Raw genomic sequence first — 23,129 nt, 5'->3', positions numbered from 1 at the left:
GGATGCTCGGTTTGTAATTCAGAATAATTAGAAGCACAGTTCGTAGCGCCTGGGTTTCGAGTGATTTTACGAGCAGCCTTGCTTCGTTAGTTTCGACTAATTTTACGACTGACTCAGCAACGCCGGATTGTGCAGGTACGATCCTCCGATCGTTCCTAATGAAGCGCATCCAAAGATCAGCCTTTCTTTTAGTATGCACCGATAATCGTCCTTCATCTCGGAATGTCTACGTGCCTCGTCATCATTCTCCAATGTTTTATTATTCGAAAGATTTACTGCCTTGCTTGACTTGGCGAAAAAAACGCTGACCAAATGACCAAGCGAAATCTATTGAGAGGGAAAATGCCGAAAAGTCTAGGGAATCCTCGAACAAATGATCAACCGGCTAGGAATATATTTGGAGGAATGAATATTTTCAGGAAACGAGAGTTTATTAGTTCGTAGCCACAGTATACGGAAGCGAGAGGGACGTTCCGTCTATATATTTTCATCGATGTTTCTCCGAATAATACTGTATAGAGCATAGTTGAATCGAATGTATCAACTAAACTAGAGAAAAGCTATCGTTTCTATTGTCTCAATAACTTTTTTCCACGTCAAGAATAGATAATGCTCTGTTTACAAACTGCGATTGGTCTATAAATAAATGCGCCATGCTTCTCTCAAGTTTTTATTTACAGGAAACTTTATAGCTCGCAAGAATACCCATCGAATTCTAAGTTTCGAGCTTTTGGAATTCCCAACGACTCCAACAGTTTGTTCCTTGCAAAAACTTGTGGCCAAATAAATTTTGTCATGCTCCGTGAATCGATGGTTGGCTGGCTGCTTCTCGGTCGAATCTGTTTCTTGACTTTTTCGAGCCATTGCATTTGGAAAGAAACACACTAGAGACGGTTGTCGGTGCCAATATCTGCGTCATTGAATGCAGAGCGTGCACCGACAAATGCATTGCGCGGATTACGTAAGTGACGCGAGTTCTGCACGCTCGATTACGCAGCCGTTCAGCGTATACATGGCTCCTCTCACGCGCATTCATCACAAATATTCCACCATAAGAATTAACTGTATTGACATGTATTTATATTATACAATAGAATCTAGCATGCTTGCAGTTGGTCCGTTGACCTTTAGCTTAATTTATCTCCTTCTCTGCCAAATTTCTTCTTCGATCTTCGCCAAACTCGGAGCATGCAATTTTCAAGAAAATTTTTCGTTGATTTACCTCTTCCCTAGTTATTGATTGATACATTCATACCTCGACGAGTCACTTTTAGCAAAATTTCAACTGTCTTGAACGAAGCGTACAGCGTCGGTGGGGAAGTAAGGATAATTAGTCTGAAATACTGGCGGTTTACCACTCTCTAGAAACACATAGCCCTGTGGAATCCGCAATACGATATCATACATCGCCCACGCAACCGCGAAACTGCCGCATTGCGATTTGGCTACGTGAGCGAATTTATAGTCTCCCATTCCAGGTTATTCCAAAATTTCTCCACTTTCAATCCCATTCACGAAAATGCGAAAGCCATTCCTTCTTCTGCTAATATATCTACAATAATTATATATTGTACAATAAATATATAGATCAACATACATGAAATTTATATATATTATAAATGATATAAAACATGTACGATACAGTTATACTTGAAAATCTATAAATTATCTCCTATACTTATGATTATGCTTGAGCATGATGGAGCGTAAGAAGGATGAGTAAAATAATTTAAATAAATAAGGGAAGATTGTTCGAGTCCAGTGGGCTTTACGCTTCATTGTCGTGTTCGTGTTCGGTGGAGGGTGCTTCCGTTGGTGGCTCTGTGGGCCATTTTCCAGCTGTAGCGTTAGGATCAACGGTCGTGGGAGGATCCGTGATAACAATTGGTCCAAGAGGTTCCGCGGTTTGTTCTTCCACTTTTTCTTCGTCTTTAACAGGTCCACTAGCCACTGCTGCATTGTCAGTCTGAATAGCCGGCTTTACCACAGTCTTGCGAGTCTCTGATTCTGATGGAAGTATCGTGACAACGTCATAAGGTATCGGATCGGGCATCGGTGGTTTCAACTCGGTCGATGGTACGACTGTTTTGATCTGACACTGACGACCGGTGTAACCCAGGGGACAGTTGCACCTGTAAGAAAGATATACATTGCAGACTAAGCACTATGCTCGTTACAGCTCGCTATCCGAGTCGAAAAATAAATCTTCATTTTACGCCAGTTTTTGTCTAATCAGCACAAAACCACGTCTTGAAGCTTAGTTTTATATACTGCGTTTACAACAATTGAGCGACGAATGGTCTTGTTTTGATTTAGAATTTAAATGACAAACTGAATGGTATTTTTTTTATTTAAAAATAAGACCTCATAGTTATTGGATCTATTTTTTCTAATCATGCAGCGGAAAACCAACTGCAAAAGTTTGATATTGATAATATGGATTAAATTGAAATGGAAACTTTATTTGTCGAGACTGGGGCATGTAGATTGTATTATAAATAAATCATATCTCTGATAAATTGAAAAACTCTTACCTGTAGTTACCATCCTCCGGAGTCATACTGACACAAGTGGCATTATTTCTGCAAATGGCAGAATGGTCCTCGCAAAAGGTCAATTTCTCGTCGCAAAAGTCACCTGCCCAGCCAGGTTCGCATCTGCACTCCCAAGGTTTTTTGCAAATACCGTGAACGCATCCCGGATAGGGCACACACTCGGTGCAATTGGGTCCGGTGTAGCCAACCCGACATCTGCAGGTTCCTGGTCGTCGACAGCCACCGTGCTCGCGACTACAGCCAGGGGAACAAATTGCTGCGGCAGAGAGAATAATTATCGAACCCTGCTGGCTGGGATTCTGAGATAAGAAGAAAAGAGAAAAAAGTAAGTAGCAATTATTACGAGTTTGACAAAGCAATCCTGTCCAGCCGGGCTCGCAGCGACACTCGAGAGGTCCTTGGCACGTCCCGTGTAAACATCCCGGTAACACCGCGCATTGTTTGCATTTCGGCCCTTGCCATCCTAGCCGACATCTATTTCAAAATATAATGCGCTTTAAATTCCTAATGCCGTCATGAATCATTGCATTAACGCGCGGTGGATAATTCTGAGGATTTCTTCTCGAAGAATTCTTCTCCGCGTAAGACCTCCTAATACTGAATTATAGCGCGCGGGCCATATTAATCCAAGATTTATGGCGTGCTAGCAGGTATTGTTGCTGCCGGGGGAAGATTGCGCGAATGATTAAAAAGGGTATGCTTGCGCGTCGAAAATCGATCATTTGAAAAAAAGTAGTGGGGGCGGGGTGAGGTGGCGTGCGGGAAAGGCCAAGAGAGAATGATAGTTCTACCTGCACTCGCCAGGCTTGTCGCAGTAACCCTGGCTCGGATTACAGTCGGAGGCACAAATTGGCTCGGAGCAGAATAAACCTTTCCAGCCCGGGTCACAGGCGCACTCGAAGCTCACGTTACACCTGAAAGTAAAATCGAGCATGTTCGTGTCTATCCACCCAAAGGAATTACTTTCTCGATCGATGCTCGAGATTCAGCAGGAAAACGTGCGCTATATACACGATTCTTATTTTTCCCTCGCTCCGCGTAATGGCGATAATAATTATCTTGCTGAAAAAATCGATCAGCGCGAAAGTCGAACAACTCTAGGATTATTATCATCCTGATTGACGAGACGTAGGAAGCTAATCATCGAGGCCGCTGTTCAAGCCTCGAAAAAAAGAAGATTCTTTATTATATCTTGTTTATATACGAATTGTGAGTTCAATGCAGCGAGAGATACCATCACAGGGATTTTCTCTAATAATGCTATAAAGAATCGTGTTATTTGACTATAGCGCTTGTACACTTACTGTACGTATATTACTATATATTTCATATATACAATTTTAAAACGTTAATTTTCAGCCGTTGTTCTTTATGTAAATATAATGCTAATATGGATTAATCAGTATGATAGTACCGAGTAGTACAAGAGTCAAATAACAATTGTAGTGAATATAAGATGTATATAGAGAAAAACTCTGTAGATTGAAGTTTCAGCAGAATATATCGTTCCGAAGGTGCAGGGGTTTGGAAAAACTGAGAGATCGAGTAACTCTTTTGTGATAAAAGAGGAAATATGAGAAAATTTACCTGCCGTGTTGACATCCAGGGAGAGCGACGCATTTGTCGCAGAGATCACCGTAAAATCCAAGTTTGCATCGACACTCGCCGGGTCTGCGACAATAGCCTTGCAGGGGGTCGCAACCCTTTCTGCAGATCGGAACGTCGCATAGGTCACCGGTCCAGCCTGACAAAGGAGGGATGGGTAAATGAAAGAATGTTTGCTTTCATGCGGCTTATATACTATTTATTATTCTTACCTGGTAGGCATTTCACTTCACCAGCCTCGTCGCATACGTAATGAGAATTGGGATGTTGAGAGGCTGGAATTTCGCAAGCTTGCTTCTTCCATTTTGGTACGTACCTGAAATCGAATCTTTGTTACAATAAGGGGCGCGTAGATTCGATAAATGCAACGGTACACCGAAAGAGTATATATAACGTTCCCATTCTCGTTTTTACACCGACCCAGCTTACAGCAAGTATACCACGTAATATACTCTATATATACTTTTTCTCTATTCACATGTAATATCAGCTGCTACAAAGCATTACGACGAACCTTTCCACGAATTACTCGCTTCGCTAGCTTCTCCTTTTACCATGAAAACAGATAAATACAGCTGTGTTTCCTGGTTTGTCTCACGCGAAGCGACGATTAACAATAACTGAACGTATCACTGATTACCGTTGCGAAGCGATCAAACTCGAGGTATTTGGTCACCAAAGCACTTTGGGGAAGCGGTTTCAGCGGATCGTGATGAGTTTTGTGATTTTCTTAGGGATTACCGAAGAATGGAGGGGGGAAGGGGGAGAGGGGGATGAAAAGGACGGGATAGGAGAGATGAGATAAGGGAAGATTTAGAGAGAGGGGAGGGGGGTAAGGGAGAAGAGATCGGTGAGTCTATGAGGCAGAGTGTGGGCTTAATCCGCGCGGTACTTCGGGTGGTAGGTCGAGCGAGAAATCGATCGGACATCGTCGACCGAGCGGAAGAAGCGAATCCCTGGCATAACCGGGATTGGCCTTGGATAATATACCTTGGTCCAGCGGCGAATCCAACTGGTAGCACGCTCAGGCCGAAAACAGCTGCGACTCCGAGGGAGGTGGGTCCATTGTCGAGGATGGCGAGTTCACGGGCACCAATCAGGATACTCAGGTAAGCGAGGAGCGGTATCATCTTGGCTCGACTTCCGAGTCAGGACTGAGGACGAACGCGTCCAAGCCGATGCCTGGATAACGGGACCTTGTTCGAGGTCACGGCATACTTTTCACGCTAATGCGATGTGTGCGTCCATCTCCTACCTGTGTTCTCCATCCGTGTCACGTACGTGAGAGAGACATGTGCGTGCGCCACACACACCTGAAATATCTCCCCTCCCTCCTACTCCCTAGCTCTTTTCCTACCTAAGAAACGTTTGTTTGACGTTCGGGAAAGTTCAATGCACCTTCCATCGCGGACTTTGCCAGAAGCAACGCCCTTTCTCGGTAGCATATTAACGCTCGGCTTTTCTCGCTCTCGCGGAACCAACTTATATTCTCACCACTATCGCTTCCCTCCGCTGTACAGTATATATACTCATCGATCGTGCTCCTCTACTTCCACTATGCGCGATTTTACTCCACTTCCATCGGAACACGAGGACGCGTTATCTTCTCCTCTTGGCTAAAAATGATGGATCGGCGGCGAACTTGAAAAACGACTTTTCGGCCCATGAAATTCCAATGGCGTGTCTATTTTACGCACAGTTTATTCGACCACTTTGCGCGACTCTCTCGGCTTACCGATGCTCCTCCCACCCTCCCCCTTCATCATCCTCCTCCTTCACTATGCTGCTGCATTCAGTCTGAAATTCACTCTTGTGCCAAAAGGCGATTCGATCCAGGAAGAACCAGCGCTACCCTGATATAGCCACTTTCAAGTTTCTATGTAAAAAGTTCGATGAATCTGGGACGTGAGAGATTTTTATCCTGAAAATGCTCGTTTCTACGAAGGATGGGATATAAATTCCAAGGAGCCGAGAGATCAAAAGTAAGACGCTTAAAGCCACTGTATGAATAATGGAGGAAAGCCTTTACCGCTTGGTTACCTTAAACCTTTAACGTTCCCTTTTCTGCGTGCTTTCTGTACAAAAATATATATGCTAATCGAACGATCCTTTTTCACGTATCTTAGTTTTATTACGCATTGCAATGACTACACCGTGTGGCCAATATTTGATAAACCAAAGGGCTTTGAACCGTCTGCCGGGATCACTTCTTTCTACTGTAAACTCGATATAAAAGTCTCTCTAGTGCAATAAAACTTGTGACGCGTAAATATAAAGAAGTAGGATTGGATGAGGGATACATGAAAAAGTTTAGTAGTAATTCCACTTTTCGTCTTAAATATTATACATGAATTCTTTTATTATCGTTCATAGACTATTTACATCGCTTGGTTTATTTACAAATAAATACAACGCGACTGGCTGGCCCGCTTGGGATGCCAGTCTTTCATATCTCAGTGATAGGAACTTTTGTACAGTCTGTTCGTTGCGCTTTGAGCAAGAATCGCATCAATCAATATATTCCGTTTTACGTATAAAAATATTATCGCAGAATTCTGTACAATCCTATTACTTTGCTCTTATATAGGATAAATCTGTAGATTTTTGCCATTCTTAGTTCGACAGACGTAATCTTTGTCACTCTCTCTCTCTCTCTCTCTCTCTTCCTGTCGCCAATCGTCTTCGTTAAATATTACAAGTTATGTACAATTCATCGCTTTATACAAATTCATATCTAACTAATTTCCCATTAACAACTGATTACAGACATTGAAGATGAAGTTTACAAAACGTCCATTAGTTGCTAGAAGATATTTGAGCGATAACGACTTGTATTGGATTTCGTCTAAACCTCGATTATCTCGGCGGAGATAAGAAGATCCTGAACCTCCTTCGCGAAGGAACGGAAATCCCTGAGATTGTGAAAAAAAAGCCATCGACGAAGGAACGTCGGCGTTAATTGAAAAGCCTAGAAGAGCGATGCTTTTCATTCTCAAACCACCTCCTCCTCCTCCTCTTCAGTTTCCACGCTCTTGCTCCTCCTGAGAGCTACGAAACACACCACAACGAGAACTATGAATCCAGCGAAAGTAGCCGCCGTCAGGATATCCCAAGGATACAATAAGACTACAAAGTTTTTTTTTATTTTCTCAACCTGCACAGAGTCGGGCCTAGTGTCGATCTCAATGGGGAAGCTTCCAGGACCTTCGTTGGACGCAACCCTCACTAGGTATTTCGTGCCTGGCAGTAGAGAGATTTGTGCAGAATTCGAATCCGTCACTTGGTTTCCCATGAGACCGCCGGCCTCGGGCTCCCAGGACACCACAAAGGACTCCTTTTTGCCGAATTGATCACGCCCATCTTTATCCTCGAGGAACGAATTGCCGGTGGAGGGAGTGGTTTCACCTTCGAGAGGCTTATCAGAGTGATCATCTTTCCTCCTGAAGAAGAATCTCCTGAAGACGTCTTCGGATATCTGAGTGTCCTCCTGACTGCGCCACTCGGATAAAACTTTCTCCCCGTACTTCTCCAGGAAAAATTGACGGACCCTGTCGTTGAATCTCTTCTGCTCGATGTCCTGTTGTTTTCTCAATTGCGACTGTACATCCTTCCACGTTATGGTCGCCTCATAGAGAGCACCGGCCTTCAAGGATTCCAGGCTCGGTACCCACTCCTGCGAACTATAATGCTTCAATCCATTCTCAGCGACGACGATGATCCACGTGTCCGGTCGTAAAGTAGGTGCTTTCCCACCAGGATAATATCCAGACTCTTTCCATTCCTTGTGCATCCTGCGCATCACAATGGCAACGTCATTCTTCTCCATCGCTACAGGACCTTTCATCGGTGACGGCAGCATCGACGGCAAATATTTCTCCTCCACTTGAGTTTTCAGATAGCTGCACACTGTCTGGCAGGAAGGACACTGCGAAAGAAGATATACATGTCTTTATATAGCCTTTATCGTTGCACCATCGTCGTTATCATTATTACTCATATATATAAGCACGTTAGAGGAAAGAGCACCCGAAGACCGTCACAATTGTCGCATGTTTAATTATCGCTCTGGACTATTAACGCCTAGGGTATTAAGATTTATGCTCGTGACGAAGCCTCGTTAATCGACGTCTCTCCATTATAGCGGAGGCTAATTCGGGGCTCGAATGCTAGAAAGAAGACAGCATATGGCGCAGATGGAGCCGATGAGTTTTATCTTCGAAAGCGGAGTTTTGCTCGTAAAGATCGTGACTGGGTAAGATAAGAGTGGATCCTTCCTGAATTTACGAACGCACAATTCGTATATGGTATAGTAGTTATTTTTGTCCCCAAATATTTGAGTGAGATGGCTATCGTCGCGAAGCTTTAGTAGAGCTTTAAAGCTACATAGTACGGACTATCGACCTCCCATAGACGTTTCCTGAAAACCCGACAGGTAGCTGTGTCTCGCAGGGTTTTCTAGGCCGATCTTTTGGCCTTTCCCATTCTGCCAAAGGCCCCCGGCTCCTTTTTATTCCCCAGGCGCGCCAACTTACAATGGCTTCTCTCTCCTCTTTTCCTCTCTCTTGCGCGCATTTTCCCTTCGCCTTTCGAGACTTCACGTGGCTATCTTCGCTAGACTAGAAAGGTTCTCTCGCGCTTCATCGATTCTCCTTCTACGAGCTTTTCTCTATTATCGTTCGCGCGCCAACTACCACGCGAACCGACATCCAGATTACCTGGTTTACCTCCGATTACTCCGAAAAAGGGTCAGAAATCCGAGCCGACTCCCGGTCATATTTTTCCAAGTCTTTTACTCCCTCCATGCCTCCTCTCTCTCTCTCTCTCTTTCTCTATATACACGTATAGAGGGAGTGGAAGAAAGAAAAAGCAAAAGGGAGCGGGGGAAATACTTACGCGAGCTCGGTTAACCCATCGGCGATTTGTGGGAAACTTTGTACAAATGGGATAAAATCGATCATGGGTAAAAGTATTTCTTATCCCGGTGTAGAAAAAGTTTGATACTTCTGGTAGCTGGACACTTTGTTTGCCGGGGATCGGGTAAGCTAGCTATATAAGCCTCTGTCGAAGACCCATGCGAATCCTGAGCAAAGAATCCGCCGTACAATTGCGAGCACAGGGCGCAGGTACTCTTTCCCCGAATCGGACAAGGGTCCAACGAAGGACGAAAATTCACTCGTATAGCCGAGTCTGCTCGCTCGTGTACCTTCTCCCTTTTTCGTTTTTTCATCTGTAAATTTACTTACATGTTCATATTGGTATCGCTCGCACAAGGCTTTCGTGGTCTCCCACTTGTTCTCCAGGAACCGGCAGCTCGTCCAGCACTGCAACAGAACGAAGAAAAAAGGCAAGTTGAATTTCAGCGGCGAACAAAAATCTCTTCTCGCACGCACGATATACATACACACATACATGCACGGAAAAGGATGAGAGAGAGAGAGAGAGAGGGAGGGGGGAATAAGGTAAGGTGGAGTGGATTGGAGTGGAGTGAGGAATGAAGAAGAGGAGGGGGAAGGGGTAGAGAAGAGAAGAGAAAGAGACGCGCTGTGGTGTAGTGTCGGCAAGCGAACAGTGGATGGAGTAGGCAGAGAATAAGAAGCATCGACCAAGACCGTTGAATCGAGCGATTTAAGCGGTCTGCCAAGGGGTGAGGGGGGTAGTGGGGGAAGGTTCTCGAATTAGCTCCAACCTGTTCCAGGCATAACAGGCACCGTCGTTGTTGTCTTCATATTTATTGGGGTACTCTCTCGCTCACACACGCCCTACTCCTTTTTATTCTTTCTCTCTCTCTTTCTCGCTCTCCCCCCTCCCAACCTTACCCCTTTCCTTTTTAGCCAGGGTCCTGTTTTCGTTCCTTTTTCTTCATTTTTTCTCCAGGACCCCTCCCTTCTACTCTGGCGCGGCGGTCCCCGCTCCGTGCCGTCTTCTGTTTTTTTTTTCTAAGCCCGGCTGCTTCTTCGTAGAAACTGCCGAGGGTCCCCCTTTTCGCGCTAATGACGTTTCCAAAAAGGCATGCTCCGATATTTTAGCAACCACTTCACGATTCTCTCCCGAGATTTCCCATTTATTCGTTCTCTCTGCAGCAAAGGATAATTTCGTTCTCTTGAATCGCAAAGGAAGATCCCGGATTGGAAGGGAAATAATTGCTTCGTCCTTCCGCATTTGGCGTATCGAATAAAACTATGCGATTCGTCGAGACACCTCTAACCTCCACCCCCAGCAAACTTGACAGTTCTATCGAAAATTGTTATTCCAACGAGGCAGATAGGCGTGTGCGTGCGTCCGTGTGGTATATATATATATATATATATATACGATTGTGATTCTGACTGAGAGCGTTCGTCACCGAAGCCGAGCATAAATTTGAATGGATCATTCGTGGCTGGCTTTCGAGGCGAGTGTCTGCAGCCGGCCCCTAGGGCTGGCCACACACTCGTAAACGCATCAGGACGGACGACAAGATGGCATCGATTTCCCCGAAATTAATGTACACCCCCACGTTCACAAACCTCTCTCACCCTTGCTCAAATGAGCAACGCCCTCGCGAGATCCTCTCTCGTCTCCTTTCTTTCGTGCATGTGCGTATATACATATGTATATGTGCGTGTAATGCATTTTATAGTGGAAGAAAGGGCGCGCGCGCGCGAGAGAGAGAACGAGAAGATGAATACGTAGAAATCATGGCTGGGTTAATCGTAACTCCCATCTGTCCATCCGCAGCGTGTCCAGAGGGTCCAAGGCTTGACAGGGTGGAGCCGTAGGGACCACCATGATTTTCCATGGCGTCCCATAAAACCGTAGGAAAAGATTTATCACCGCATTTCTACGGACCTATATCCGATTTCCAACCGATCACCGATGACAGTGTCTCTACGTGCTTCCTCGGATTCTACGTAGCACGTATGCGGTGAGCGAGCAGCTCCCAGTCCAGAAATGTTTGTTGTTTGTTCGCTCTCTCCTCGAGTATTCTCGTCCCGTTCGGATTCACTCTCTGGCCAGGTCCGAGTGTTGATTTTTCAATGCCGAAATTCTCGAGACGTTCGACTTTTACCGAGAGCTACGCGACTCGCGTGGAATGCACGCTGAGAGCCAAGAGGGAAAGAGGAGGTGGGAGGGGGGGGGGACCAACGACGGTCAACGCAGGATAAGCGGGAGGCATGAAATTAGAAATACGAAGGAAGAGAAGCACGAGTCGGTGGAGTCGGCTCGGATAAGCCGAGCGAGGCTGACATTCTTCCTGCGTTCGTCCCACCGTGCACACGACCCATATAAATGTGTTTTCAAAGCAATTTCTTTCGTCTGGTCACGTAGAAAAGAAGAAAAAAACTCCCGATGTTCGTCGTTGCTGCTACTGCAAGAGGGGCAATTTGAAAAGAAGGAAAGAAAAATAAGAAGAAGAAATAAGGAAGAGGAAGATGTGAGATGACGATGGTGGGAAGAAAGCGAGACTGATATAGAGGGAGTTTTAATTATATCTCGAGGAGAGTTTTTCGATTGCGAGGGAATCCCTTGTTCCCCGTGCCGCGTGCGTTTTTTGTCGCCGAGCTTATAATGCGAAATGGGATTGGTCGATAGAACGATCGGAGGACGCAAGAGTTGCACGGGCAAGGACAAAGGCGGAGACAGATAAAATCGGATAATTACCTCGCTGCACACGATCTCACCGCGTCTCCAATCGCACGATCCATCTTCACTGTGGTTTCGAAGACACTGCGCTCTGCACTGCGCGACCCTGAACATCGGTCTAAGGTCGAAACTGCTGACCACCGACGCGCTCCAACACAGTAAAAGGATCCATAAAATCTGCATCTCGGCCGAAGGAAATTGCACTACCTTGGCGATGATTATTACCAGTGTCCTTCACCCTCACACCCACGAATGGAAAGTATCCGATCCAATCTCTCGTGCAAGCGTCCTTCTTTCCTTCCTTCTCCGCAACCGCACATGCACTGATCAAATTTCAGAACCAACCAAACTCTCGCGCAGCACCAAAAACTACCAAGAGATTCGTCACACGACGCCGGTAGTGGCGATGCCGCGAGAAACAAGCGTGGCACTGCGAGATGATTGTACGAATGACGCAGCTACCGGTATCTACGAAATTTCCAGCAGACTGCGACCCTTCCGAGGTCGGGACCTTCCTTATATAGCCGCGCTCCCCACCATCGCCTTTCATCCCCACTACGCCGCTTCGCTTCCGTTGCATCCCTTGTAATTATCCATGGACTGAAGCGTCCCTCGGCATATGGCCATCTCTACCATCGTCCCATCGCTCCTATTTCGCCCAAATTATTTTCTTCCAACTGCGGATACCCTCCTAGACCATATACATCTATGCTCTATACCAAACTGCGAATATTATGTGTATACCGAAGTACCTTTTCGATGAAACGAGCGAAGCGGCCTATAATGCTCTTGCCACTCTACTATTATGGTCACCGAAATTGATTTCGTTAAGAGCTTTATATTATACTATTTTTCTACAGTATATATATATGTGTGTGTGTGTGTGTGTGTATGTACCACCCTCTGTCTTCTACCGAGAAACCATTAAGCTTGTCGCAAATATAAGTGGCTATAATGATTATCGTCTCTAATTTTAATTCTGTCGTATTCAATTATATTCTCTGAATTATCCTCGAGTATTTATACTGTAGCATTGTTAGATAAAATTGTATCTACCGAATTGCTTACGTTAATGGTATTGCATAATGTTTTTTTCATGTTAATTGTTAAAGTTCCCATAGACTCGGTTAATAGTTTCGTATTAAATATAAATAGTAGACTGTGCATGGAGACCCTCGCACAGTTGTGTTCGTAACCGCACAACGTTTCATTGCGATTATCCATGGTCTGCATGGGACCGGGACATATGGTCCAGAACTGCCGTCCGTCTTATTCCTCACGAGCGATTTTCCCAAAAGCGAAACGGTCGGTCCCGGGAAGAAAAGCCGAACGCCGGCCGATAGACAGGGCAGACCCGTCCATTTGGCAACTTGGGGGAGTTGGAAATTGACTGCTCGCGGCATGAATCGCATTTGGTCCATCTCGCCCGACCTGAAATCGCTCTTTTTCTATCGCGTCAGAGGAGATTTTTCTCATTGTCTATTCTAGCAATCGAGGGAGAGAAAATAAGGTTCACTGAAAAGCCACGTCGATAATCGCTTCACTCGGCTATACAGTATCACACATTGTTTACGAAACTGCAAGTAGGTATACCTATACATATATGTGTGGATAATTAATCGTTGCATCGAATGTTCCTCGAGTAAAGCTACCAGCTGACTACCGATAAAAATGGAATCTATAGGAGCAATGAAACTGGAGAACGATTGGCAATGATTGTTCTCCTCGAATTTCTCAGGGGCAATATAATCGAAAAACTCGATATCTCGTATGCTGTTTGCCGGAAGTGGATCTTTCTACCGGTTGTACCGAGAGAAAAGATTTTTTCCCCAACGACCCCGAGCTAGTCTAAGAAAATTTGGACGCAATTAGTGTGTCGGGCGTGTCCCGCCCATTTGACATTCGGGCGGAGGGAAAGCTGTCGTCGAAGGAACCTGATGGACTACAGTGGGGTAGCGGCAGAATAGAAAAGCGCTGGAGCAATAAGATGAGAGTCGGTGTTACGCGATATATCGCAAACTCCGAGAGAATAATGTGGTGCATGGGAAGTGTATTATCGCGCGAGGGCTTCCTAGTCCGATCGAATATGGATCCCATCCGGCAGGTATGGCATTGGTCCGCGCTCCACCCACATACCGAGTAGAGAATTAGGAAGAGTCCACGAAGAAGTAAAGAAAGAGAGAGAGAGAGAGAGAGAAAATAAAAGTTTGAAGTTGTGAAGGAGGAGCAGCCAAACTCTGAAGAGTATGGGAAGAAAAGAGCGAGTTTGATATTCGCCGGAAGTCGTGCGTGCTCCCTGGGTGCTCCGCGCTACGTCACAATGCACAGGATGTGTACAAATAAGGGTATTTGTCTCGCTCTGGCTGATTGTGGGGTGAAATATACGTGACGTTAAACGGGCCTAGGTCTGTGCATCTCTGAACGAACTGAAAACGGGCCGCAGCAGAGCACACAACGCGCCCGTTTAGCCTATAGAAAAGGAGGCTCGCCAATGGAAATCCATTCATCTAGCCAGCATTTAGGGGTGGCGCTCCGTTGGATCGTTTCTTCAATAGAGAGTGACACTTTATTGTAAAACCCTCGTTTTTCTCACACCTGGACCACTGGTCATGGACCATTCTGCCACTGTAAGTCGCGAGAAAATATATCTCCAACGAGTAATTCATCTCGAACGATACTTTTACGCCAAATCTCTCTCTCTCTCTCATCTCTACAAGACACGTGCTTTTGTATATATATAGACTCCCATGCGAAACAGTCCTCGAAAAACTGTTGAGATTCGTCGCGTACCTCACGAATATGCCAGCTTACGATTAAATTATATACTCGAGAAAGAGTATACTCCTTCCCTCTTTTCTCGTCGAAATATTAATTAATAACTCGAGATAAATCACGTTCGCGGTTGGTCGAGTGCTCGAGAATATTGGGGAGAGTCGAAAGCCTGGCAATTTCCTCCTTATCGTGAATACTCGGTGGCGGTGAACATCCGTTTGTTGTGAGTCATGCTACAGTGATGGGCGAGTGCTTCGTACGCGAGATCTACAAGTCTAAGTAAATAATGCAAGGGAAAATTAATAATGCACGCCCTCTGGTCGAGCCGAGGGAATTATAGCCGTCATAGCCCTATTGTAGAAAGTGATTTAAATCTTTAATCAACCGGTCAAACGCCGCTGGTTCCCATGACCATGTTGCTTTGTACGATTTTCTCATACGGCTTGCTTGGATCAAATATTTATTGTCGCATTGCTCGGACAGACCAAAACGCGCCGAGGATTCCTAATAAATATATCCGGCACGCGTCGTCACGTGGTGGCCGGATCCTCGTTGAAAGCCACACAGGACGCCGCGAGAGATCGAGGGAGAAGAATCTCCGGGGTATTCCCCTCCCTCCCTCTCTCTCTCTCTCTCTCTCTCTCTCTCTGCCAGATCGATCGAACCTCGCCTACTTTTGCCTTTCCATGGAATCGATTCAATCTGCAAATGCGATTGTTCGAATCCTCTTCGCGCACCACCCATGTGCTCCCAACGCACTTTCGACCCATTATATTCCTTTTCTCGCGATGCAAAATCCATCATTGCTAGATATATTTCACTTTATAAACGTCGTCGTTGCTTTCCTCGTGCAGACCGACCTTTGTCAAAATAATAAGCTGGCCGTTGCTTTTCTTGCTGGTATATAACTGTATATATGTAATACCTACTATATTTGTTAATGGATCAGACTCGAGCGGAAATATGAAAGTTTGGGTTTCTTAGAGCAGGAAACGTGAATGGAATAATGCGAGATTGCTTATAAGTTTACGGTTGAAAATCTTATCACTCGACTATTGTTCGGTAAGTTTGTTTGGAGCTGGTCCCATGTTTGCAGCTTAAGATTTTCAGCCTCATCGAGACCTTGAGGGATTTGGCGGTCGATGCTGGGGCTCGTTCCGGCTACGGGGTGTTTTTGTAGGATTTGTAATCCGGGACAGTTTCTACCGCATTCCTATTCTCTCCGGAGTCTCTCTGTGGAACTATCGCGACGTAACATCTCTCACACGATCGTCGTAAGCGTTTTGTTTATCGCGCATAATCCATACGGCCGGAGATTAGATTGGTGAGTCTCGATTTTCCAAAAGATTGCGCGAGGGGTCGTCTTGCGGTCTCTTGAGATTCGGGAGGCGATGTTCGTCGATCGTCATCCCCTTCTGGAGGAACATCTCGATGAATGGGAATACTATAAAAATTTCATTGGAAAGCACGTAGCTCGGTCTGATGCTTATACGTGGCTCTTTGGACAGTCGAGATTTAGATTGTATCTCTCGCTCGTATTTTAAGAGGCTACCCTGTCGTCGAGTTTCACAGTGTCCGCATAAAAATCATTTTATCTTCCCTGAAAACTCGGCTACCTTCATGAATTTCTTAGCTAGTCCTTCGAGGAGAGAAGATTTTCCTTTGGTCGACCGTTGTCACGCGTCACGCGTCGTCGTTCCTCGCCTATAACACGATGATGAGTCCGCGCGACTCGAGGCGAGGCGATGTGTTCTGTTTAAGTGATTTCTGTTTTGACGAGCCGCTCCCCCCTTCTCGTGTATATGAATTAGGGATGAAAACGGGTCAGTCGGTTGTCCTCAAACGTCAACTTTGCACGCACGAAACTTTGTCCCCGGATTAAGCGACCTACGTAAACATTTTGCTTCATTTCACTCAACACTGGCCAAACTTAACACGTCTGTAACTCGATACGTCTCTTCCTTCCTTCGAAAAAAAAGTAAGAAAAAAAAAAGAGAAACTATCCTTTTCCGTACAAAGGATAATACCGTCTCTGTACGTCTTATCGCGAAATTCGTGTTTCTTGTTCGCAAACACTCAGCTTTTATACCCTTGATCGTTGATATACGAGAGTATTTTGGGAATATTTCTAAAGGATCAAATTATTCGAATTTAAAATTGGAAAATAGTCGTAAGGATATTCAGTGTAGCGTACCGCAAAATTAGACTAGAGATTATCCTAGGAAAACACCTTGGACTGCTTTTTGGGGTGCTGGAAGGTTTCGTAAAGTCCTGGCTTAGGATGAGGGATCGCGCGGGATCATTTCGAAGGCTAACAGAGCTAACAAAGCAGAAAATTCCCAGTCCCCTCCTCGACATGCTTCTTCCACGGTCTCCTATTGGAGGCGTTCTCAAAAGATTCAGCTTTTTACGCCGAATGTGCCAGTGACAAATTTTCGTTAGTCCGAAGGATGTCTCGTCGAAAAAAAAATCTCAAAATGGATTTAAAGTCAGCTCCGCTCTTTATACGAAATATTAGGACAATATATAACTTTGTATATTCGTGTGCTTGCGTGCCTAAGCACAAACGGGATAAGTATAATAAATGTTGCGTGTTTATATACCTTCTTTTTTTTAATCCACATTCTTTCATTGTACAATTGCGATTCATTCTTCTGCCTCGTGGTCGGTCGCTCATATAATTATATTTTGCATTGGAATACGTGAGGAGTAGGAGGAGTGGAGAGAGAGAGAGAGAGAGAGGAGGCAGAGCAGAGTCCTCGCGTGTCTCTTTGTGCGTTAATACCATATACTATATATATGCTGTATGGCGTTATTACAAGATTAATGGAGGGAAATTTGAGGAAATAAATTTAGCAGGAGCGGGATTGAGAAAAGCTAACAAAGCGGAAAATTTGGGAGAGTCGCGCGCTTCTTTACAATTATAGCAAAGCAGCTCGATTTCGAAAGGTGAGACGAGTTGAAAGGCAGTTTTCGCGTCAAATGTGCCGGCGACAAATTTTCATTGTTGGTAAATGGTAGAGACGACATTAACCCGCGGTCCCCTCTATTGGACGATTTGTGCCACGAAGCGGAATAAGAAGACGCTAGAAGAGAGGAAGAAATTCTCTAAACGATTCCCCTGGGGGGACAGGTGGTGACCGGAGGGACCAGCCAAGAGCTATTGAGCACCTTCCAGACTATCCGGAGGGTAGAGAAGTGCACACGGAGATGCGCCACTCTGACAAATTCTCCAAAAACCAGAATTTATTACCCTCGGCTCCCGTCGGGTCATCTCGCAGTTGAAAGTGTGGCCAGACTTTATGATCCTTCCTTTGCCCCTGCCTGCTGTTGTTCCTTCTACCAATGATGCCCCCCCCCCCCCACCCCCCGCCATCCTTCTACCTTACCCCAACAACCTTTGTTTCTCAATCTTTTTGTTCAAACTACCATCTTTACTTTTCTATTAGCTTTGTTTACACTTTCAAAATTATTTCCCTCGTCCTTTCCTTATTATTACTTCTCAGCCTTATCACGACTCACTCTTTCATTTCATCCCCTTTTTAATGCAAAACTTTGCTTCGCCTCAGTCGCGATAATACGGTTCTACGCCTGGAAAATAATTTTTTACCGTGGATTCTTGTGGGGGGGGGGGGGGGGGGGAAGAGAGAGAGTAGAATGGTTACTTTTTGAGATTTTCATGCGAGACAAAGCGTGCACTGGGTTACCTTTTTAGACAAAGCGACAGGAAAAATTCTGGCCGCAATTAAGGGGCGAAAGTTTTTGGACTTTGGAGAAAAAGTCTGGCCTCTCCGACTGCTCCGACTAGCTGTAAATTGCGGGGACTTTTTACCTTTTTTCGTTTACGACGTACGAGGGGGGAATGCGAATTTTCGTGCCCTTAAAAATCGACGTCAATATCGAGAAAGCCCCATCAGCTTGGCGAGGGAAAAACATTTGCGGTGACTTCTGTTGGAACGGTCGCGTCTTGTAAATCAAGCGAGACTCGAGAGTCGAGACTCGACCTTCGAGCTCCAAGTGCTTTTGCTTTCAATTGGCGATTCTCCTCGTCCTCCGACACCAACCGTACCTTCAGGAAGCTAAGAACTTTCGGTTTTACCGTTATGACTTTGGCCAGGTCTTAATTTTCTATGAGTGCATCCTACTCGCGAACTTTCCCTTTGAATTATCACCGTAGCGCGTCCTTTTTGCGCATTCACTTTGCATTCATTAAGCATTCTTTCGGCCACTCGTTAGCGCGACCGTACAGTACTTTCGTTCAGCGACTACCGCAGCTTTCAAAACTTTGACTTTTAAATGACACCAGCGAAGGACTTTCGCAAGCATTTCTCTCGCGTCGGCTCACATCCCATCGTTTTTACCCTCTTTAACAAAGAGCGAAAAATTCTCTGCAAAAATTCCTTCTAGGTGAGAAGAAGGATATATCCAGGAGAGGAGTTTGCCTGGAGGAACGAATATGGCTCGTTTCTGTAAATGGATGTGAGTCGTGTATAGGATATAGGTGGGAGGGGGAAGGGAGGGGGGGGGGGGGAGAGGAGAGAAGGGAACGAAAACATTTACACTGGTTTGTTAAAAAGCTTGGAGGATTCGTTGTAGTTTAGGGTTCGGAAATGGAACTCGAAGACTTTCGCGGCAATTTCTGAGGTTTCCTCTGGCACAAGAGGCTGCTTGTAAATCACAGTGTCCGGACCGAGCAGTTTTGTTTACATCGCGGGTGCCGGTCGCTACGCGCGAGCAATATATATATAGTAAGGTATTAGTGTATAGGTATAGTACATGCGAGCATCGAAGAGGGCGAACTGCGAAAAGACCTGGTCTCCCCCACTCCTGATCCCCCTCCCCCCAGTCTCACTCTCCTCTCCACTACCATTCCTCTCCTTCGTGGGGTGCATACTGCTTCGTCGTGACGGTGGCTATTACTTAATTTACTGCGGCAGTTTCCGTGCGGTTGCACAGCCTGCGGTTCGAGTTGCCGGAATTTTTGCGCTTTCGTGTCTCTTTACGATCCTCGGCGAATAAGATTTGCCTTTCGGCGAGCCAGCTGCAATGACATCCCACGAATAGCCAGAAAATCCAATTCGAGCCGTGCAAAATATATGCCAGTCTCCGAAGGACCGCTATTCCTTTAATTATCCACCTAAATCAAACATATGCTTCTTGTCGAAAATTCTATTCTCCTGCCTATACACCGTATTCTTCTTTCAAAGCTTTCTCGCAGATGAACTTGAAAGGGTTTCGTGAATATTGTATCAGTTAACTATATACACGAGCATGGAAAGGACTGTATCCTCTTCTGCTAGTATCTTTTCATTCTTAAGCATCCCCCCTCCCCTATTCTCTCTCTCTCTCTCTCTCTCTTGCTGGTCTCTAGAGAATATCGGTTATTAGCTTTTGTCCCATTGTCGAATATCTCGAGCCGAAAGGACGGGCTTGGCTTGGTTGCGAGGTTTCTTCGGGATGCGAGGCGTGAGAGAGGCATGCAAGAAATTAATGGCCACGGGAGAACACGGCAGGCATTGTTTCTTTGTAAACTGATAAAAAAAGGAGAAAAATGAAGAAGAAGAACTCACGATCCATGGCGTGGCTCGCGAGCCGTACGCCACGCTCTGGCGGGATCACGCGAACTCTGCTTTTCAATCTCACGGAGAAATTGTCTCGGGCGATCCGCTTTTTACGGAGACGTATGGTATGAAATTTATATATATATATATATATATGATGATACAAGCACGTATGCAACTATGGCGCGATTTCTATCAGAGAAAACCGGTCGTTACACTGGCTGTAAACGCTGTATAGCCGTAATATTGTCCAGTTGTGGTCCGTGCAGAGCTCTCCGTGCGTATACACGGGCTGTTTCAATCCAATCCGCCATCCCGCAGGATAAAAGGAAAAACACTTCGGGGACAGAAATAATGAAATATTTAAACTGGTGGACTGGAAGACTCAGCTGCGAGCTCGATGAGATTCTGCGAAAAGAAAATTTGCCAAGCCGATAAATCTCGGTTTAATCGGCCAGAGGGATTTAATGCTTCACGGCGACTGGCCAAAATTAGTCAAGGGATAAGGATTGGGCCGGTCCTAGGAATTCCTAGGACGCATCGCATCGCATCGCATCGCTTCGGAGAGCGCATTAAGGCCGTAGCTGTTAAAACTGCTGCCTAAATTGGCCGGGCTCATCGCGATCATTATGCTCCGACTTACAACATTCATAATTCGTAAATAACAGCGTTCGTCGGAGGGGGGCGCGCGGTGGGGGCGCTGGGATTCGGCGAGAACGTTTAGCATATTTTATAGAGGCCCGGTCGAGAGGATGGAACGAGGTAAATGAGGCACGAAAAACTCCATCTGGATTTTGTCCGAGATGCGATACACTGCGAGCAGCGAATCTCGGTGGATTAAAAATCCGAAATTATGAAATTATCCTTGGGCAAGACTGAAGGGGGGAGAAGGATAAAAAGGGTGGGCGAGCAATTTTCAGGCAATTTCGTGGTGGGTCCAGCCCGGCGTCTTCCGCTCTTTGGCCCTCGCTGGAGAAAATAATGAGCCGCGCTGTCGGCGACCATATGGTCGCGCTGTGAAATCCTCCCAGGAAGAACCATCGTGTACCGAACTGTCCAAGTTGCTCGAGCAACAAAATTCGGCCTCACTTTGACGCGTTCCAGATTTTACCGCCTCGCCCGGATTCTCCCCGTGGTTCGAATGATCGATCGATCCTTCAACCCCCCTCCTTCGACTCTATATAGGTACCCTGCACCCATCTCCAATCTCCACGGATGCTCGATCAGACGCCATAACGAATTATGAGCGCTCTCTCAAATTTTCACGATATTCAGCCACTTGAAAATATAGCTATTCTTCGGCTCTATATACGGCAATCCTGTATTCTCCTACGTCCGGGAACCGTAAATCTCGCCTGTCCGATAATTTCGACAAATTCTCCAATCTAGTATGAAAAACTACGGGCTGCGGTTCTCTCGGATCGCCGATGCACTTTTCCCTTATGAATATAGAGGCTTACACGAGAAAGCACTTAGAGGTGTCGCTGGATCCTCCCTGCAACGAACGCACATATTTCGTGCTTGGAACACCAAACAGCTTCTTGTTTCTCGGCGTTTAACATCCAATCGTTAGTTTCCGTCAAAATCCGCTGAACTCTCCTACAACAAATCTTCCTCGTATTTCCGCGCGCGCATCCCGGCATCGGCGTGGCTTTTGCCGTGCTACGGATGCGCGTGCCTCGCTCTGAAAAGGGATATTTACTCGAGTGTAGGTATATGTATAAGAGTGAGCTTTTTTTCTCTCAGGTGAAAAGAAGAGGAGGAAGTCTGAGCCGGCAAAATTAGAAGGGAGTTGGCCATCGCCCATCCTTTTCACTGGAGCTCCGTTGGATTTTCGGAGCCGTCCGCCTGTCGGGACGACCGCGCCTACGTGGTATTTTTTATTATATCCTAAAGATAAATTCGGTCCGCGTGCCATATGTCGACGGCCATCTCGAAAAGCGTTTTCCAATTCTTGCTTGGGTCGCAGGTGGGGTTGCTCGGGTTGAGAGCGCGTGCAGAGCCCGTGCAGAGCGACAGATGGCCACCCGAGGACCATGAAAATCCTATGCAGAGGAGATACCGTTGGATCTACGGGAGCCAGGAAGGAACGAGTACGAATTTTTCCAAGCCTGCATGCACTACTGGCGTTAAGATATCGCGAGGGGAATTTATCTCTTGGGGATTTATGGCTGGAAGTGTTCCTCTCTCGAAATCAGGAGCGCTGCTGGGGAGGGATGGATGAACGTATTAAGCGAGAAGGGGGAGAGGCAGGGGGAGGGGGGTATGGAGGGAGGAGCCCCTTTATATGCACAGTCAAGACGCGCGACAGTTTTTTCACTCTCAGAGTAATGAGTGCGTCATGGACCATTAAGACAATTAGCAGGCGGCAAGATCTGAGAGCACCACTTGCCCTCTCTCCCTCTCTCGCACGTGCTTTTTTCACTATCTCTCTTCACCTTTCTCCACGCGGGCGTGCGCGCGCCAACAGCCTTGCCTAAAGGTGTCAGCAATTCCAAACCATTGTTAAATTCAAATTAACTAATTTTCAGAATCTAATGATAGCTGTAATTTGACTTAACTCGATCATTAACGCCTTTTCTTCCGAAACGAGAGGGGCTCCCCAATGCCGTTATAAAACACGAGTAAAACGTATATATATAGCAGCTTAATTTTTCACGGCGCGTCGAGATTCTGTGGAATTACGGGCATTAAGCCGATTCGTTAACGTGATTATTTTTATACGGAATGAAAGAGGCAGTCGGCTTCGGTAAGTAAACGCTCTCGTTGAATAAGGTCGACTGTTTCGTAAACAATAAACTATTGTTACGTGCTTCTACGAATCATTATATTGGTCCTATCAAAGCTCCGCGTGGTCGGAATCCCTGCGGCAAAACGTAATAGAAACTCCCCGGCTCGGACACCGAACAATGGGTTCTTAAGGCCATAAAATGGTACCACAATACTGATTAATACTCGGGGTTACCTGCTGTACCTGTATCCTCAGCCTCTCAATGTGGAGCCTCATAATTTA

At 45.8% G+C, this 23,129-nt stretch overlaps 2 protein-coding genes across 2 annotated transcripts; both read right to left on the bottom strand.

Moving 5' to 3' along the window:
• Positions 1-1,479: 1,479 nt before the first annotated feature.
• Positions 1,480-5,290, bottom strand: LOC136784596 (delta-like protein C). The gene is made up of 8 exons (XM_066745362.1): positions 5,151-5,290; positions 4,373-4,476; positions 4,143-4,299; positions 3,347-3,469; positions 2,899-3,029; positions 2,535-2,811; positions 1,773-2,132; positions 1,480-1,552 (listed from the first exon to the last, which is right to left on the bottom strand). Exons 1-8 carry the CDS (start codon positions 5,288-5,290, stop codon positions 1,480-1,482), a joined length of 1,365 nt encoding a protein of 454 aa, XP_066601459.1.
• Positions 5,291-6,567: 1,277 nt separating this feature from the next.
• Positions 6,568-12,242, bottom strand: LOC136785727 (uncharacterized). Its single transcript, XM_066746961.1, has 3 exons — positions 11,802-12,242; positions 9,404-9,481; positions 6,568-8,085 (listed from the first exon to the last, which is right to left on the bottom strand). Exons 1-3 carry the CDS (start codon positions 11,964-11,966, stop codon positions 7,153-7,155), a joined length of 1,176 nt encoding a protein of 391 aa, XP_066603058.1. The 5' UTR covers positions 11,967-12,242; the 3' UTR covers positions 6,568-7,152.
• Between the last annotated feature and the right edge of the window lie 10,887 nt (positions 12,243-23,129).

This window comes from Prorops nasuta, unplaced genomic scaffold (genome assembly GCF_024137725.1).
Source record: "Prorops nasuta isolate Cenicafe-Biocafe unplaced genomic scaffold, Cenicafe_Pnas_1.2 PNAS00003, whole genome shotgun sequence".
NCBI lineage: Eukaryota > Metazoa > Arthropoda > Insecta > Hymenoptera > Bethylidae > Prorops > Prorops nasuta.
This window is presented reverse-complemented; position numbering and strand designations above follow the sequence as displayed.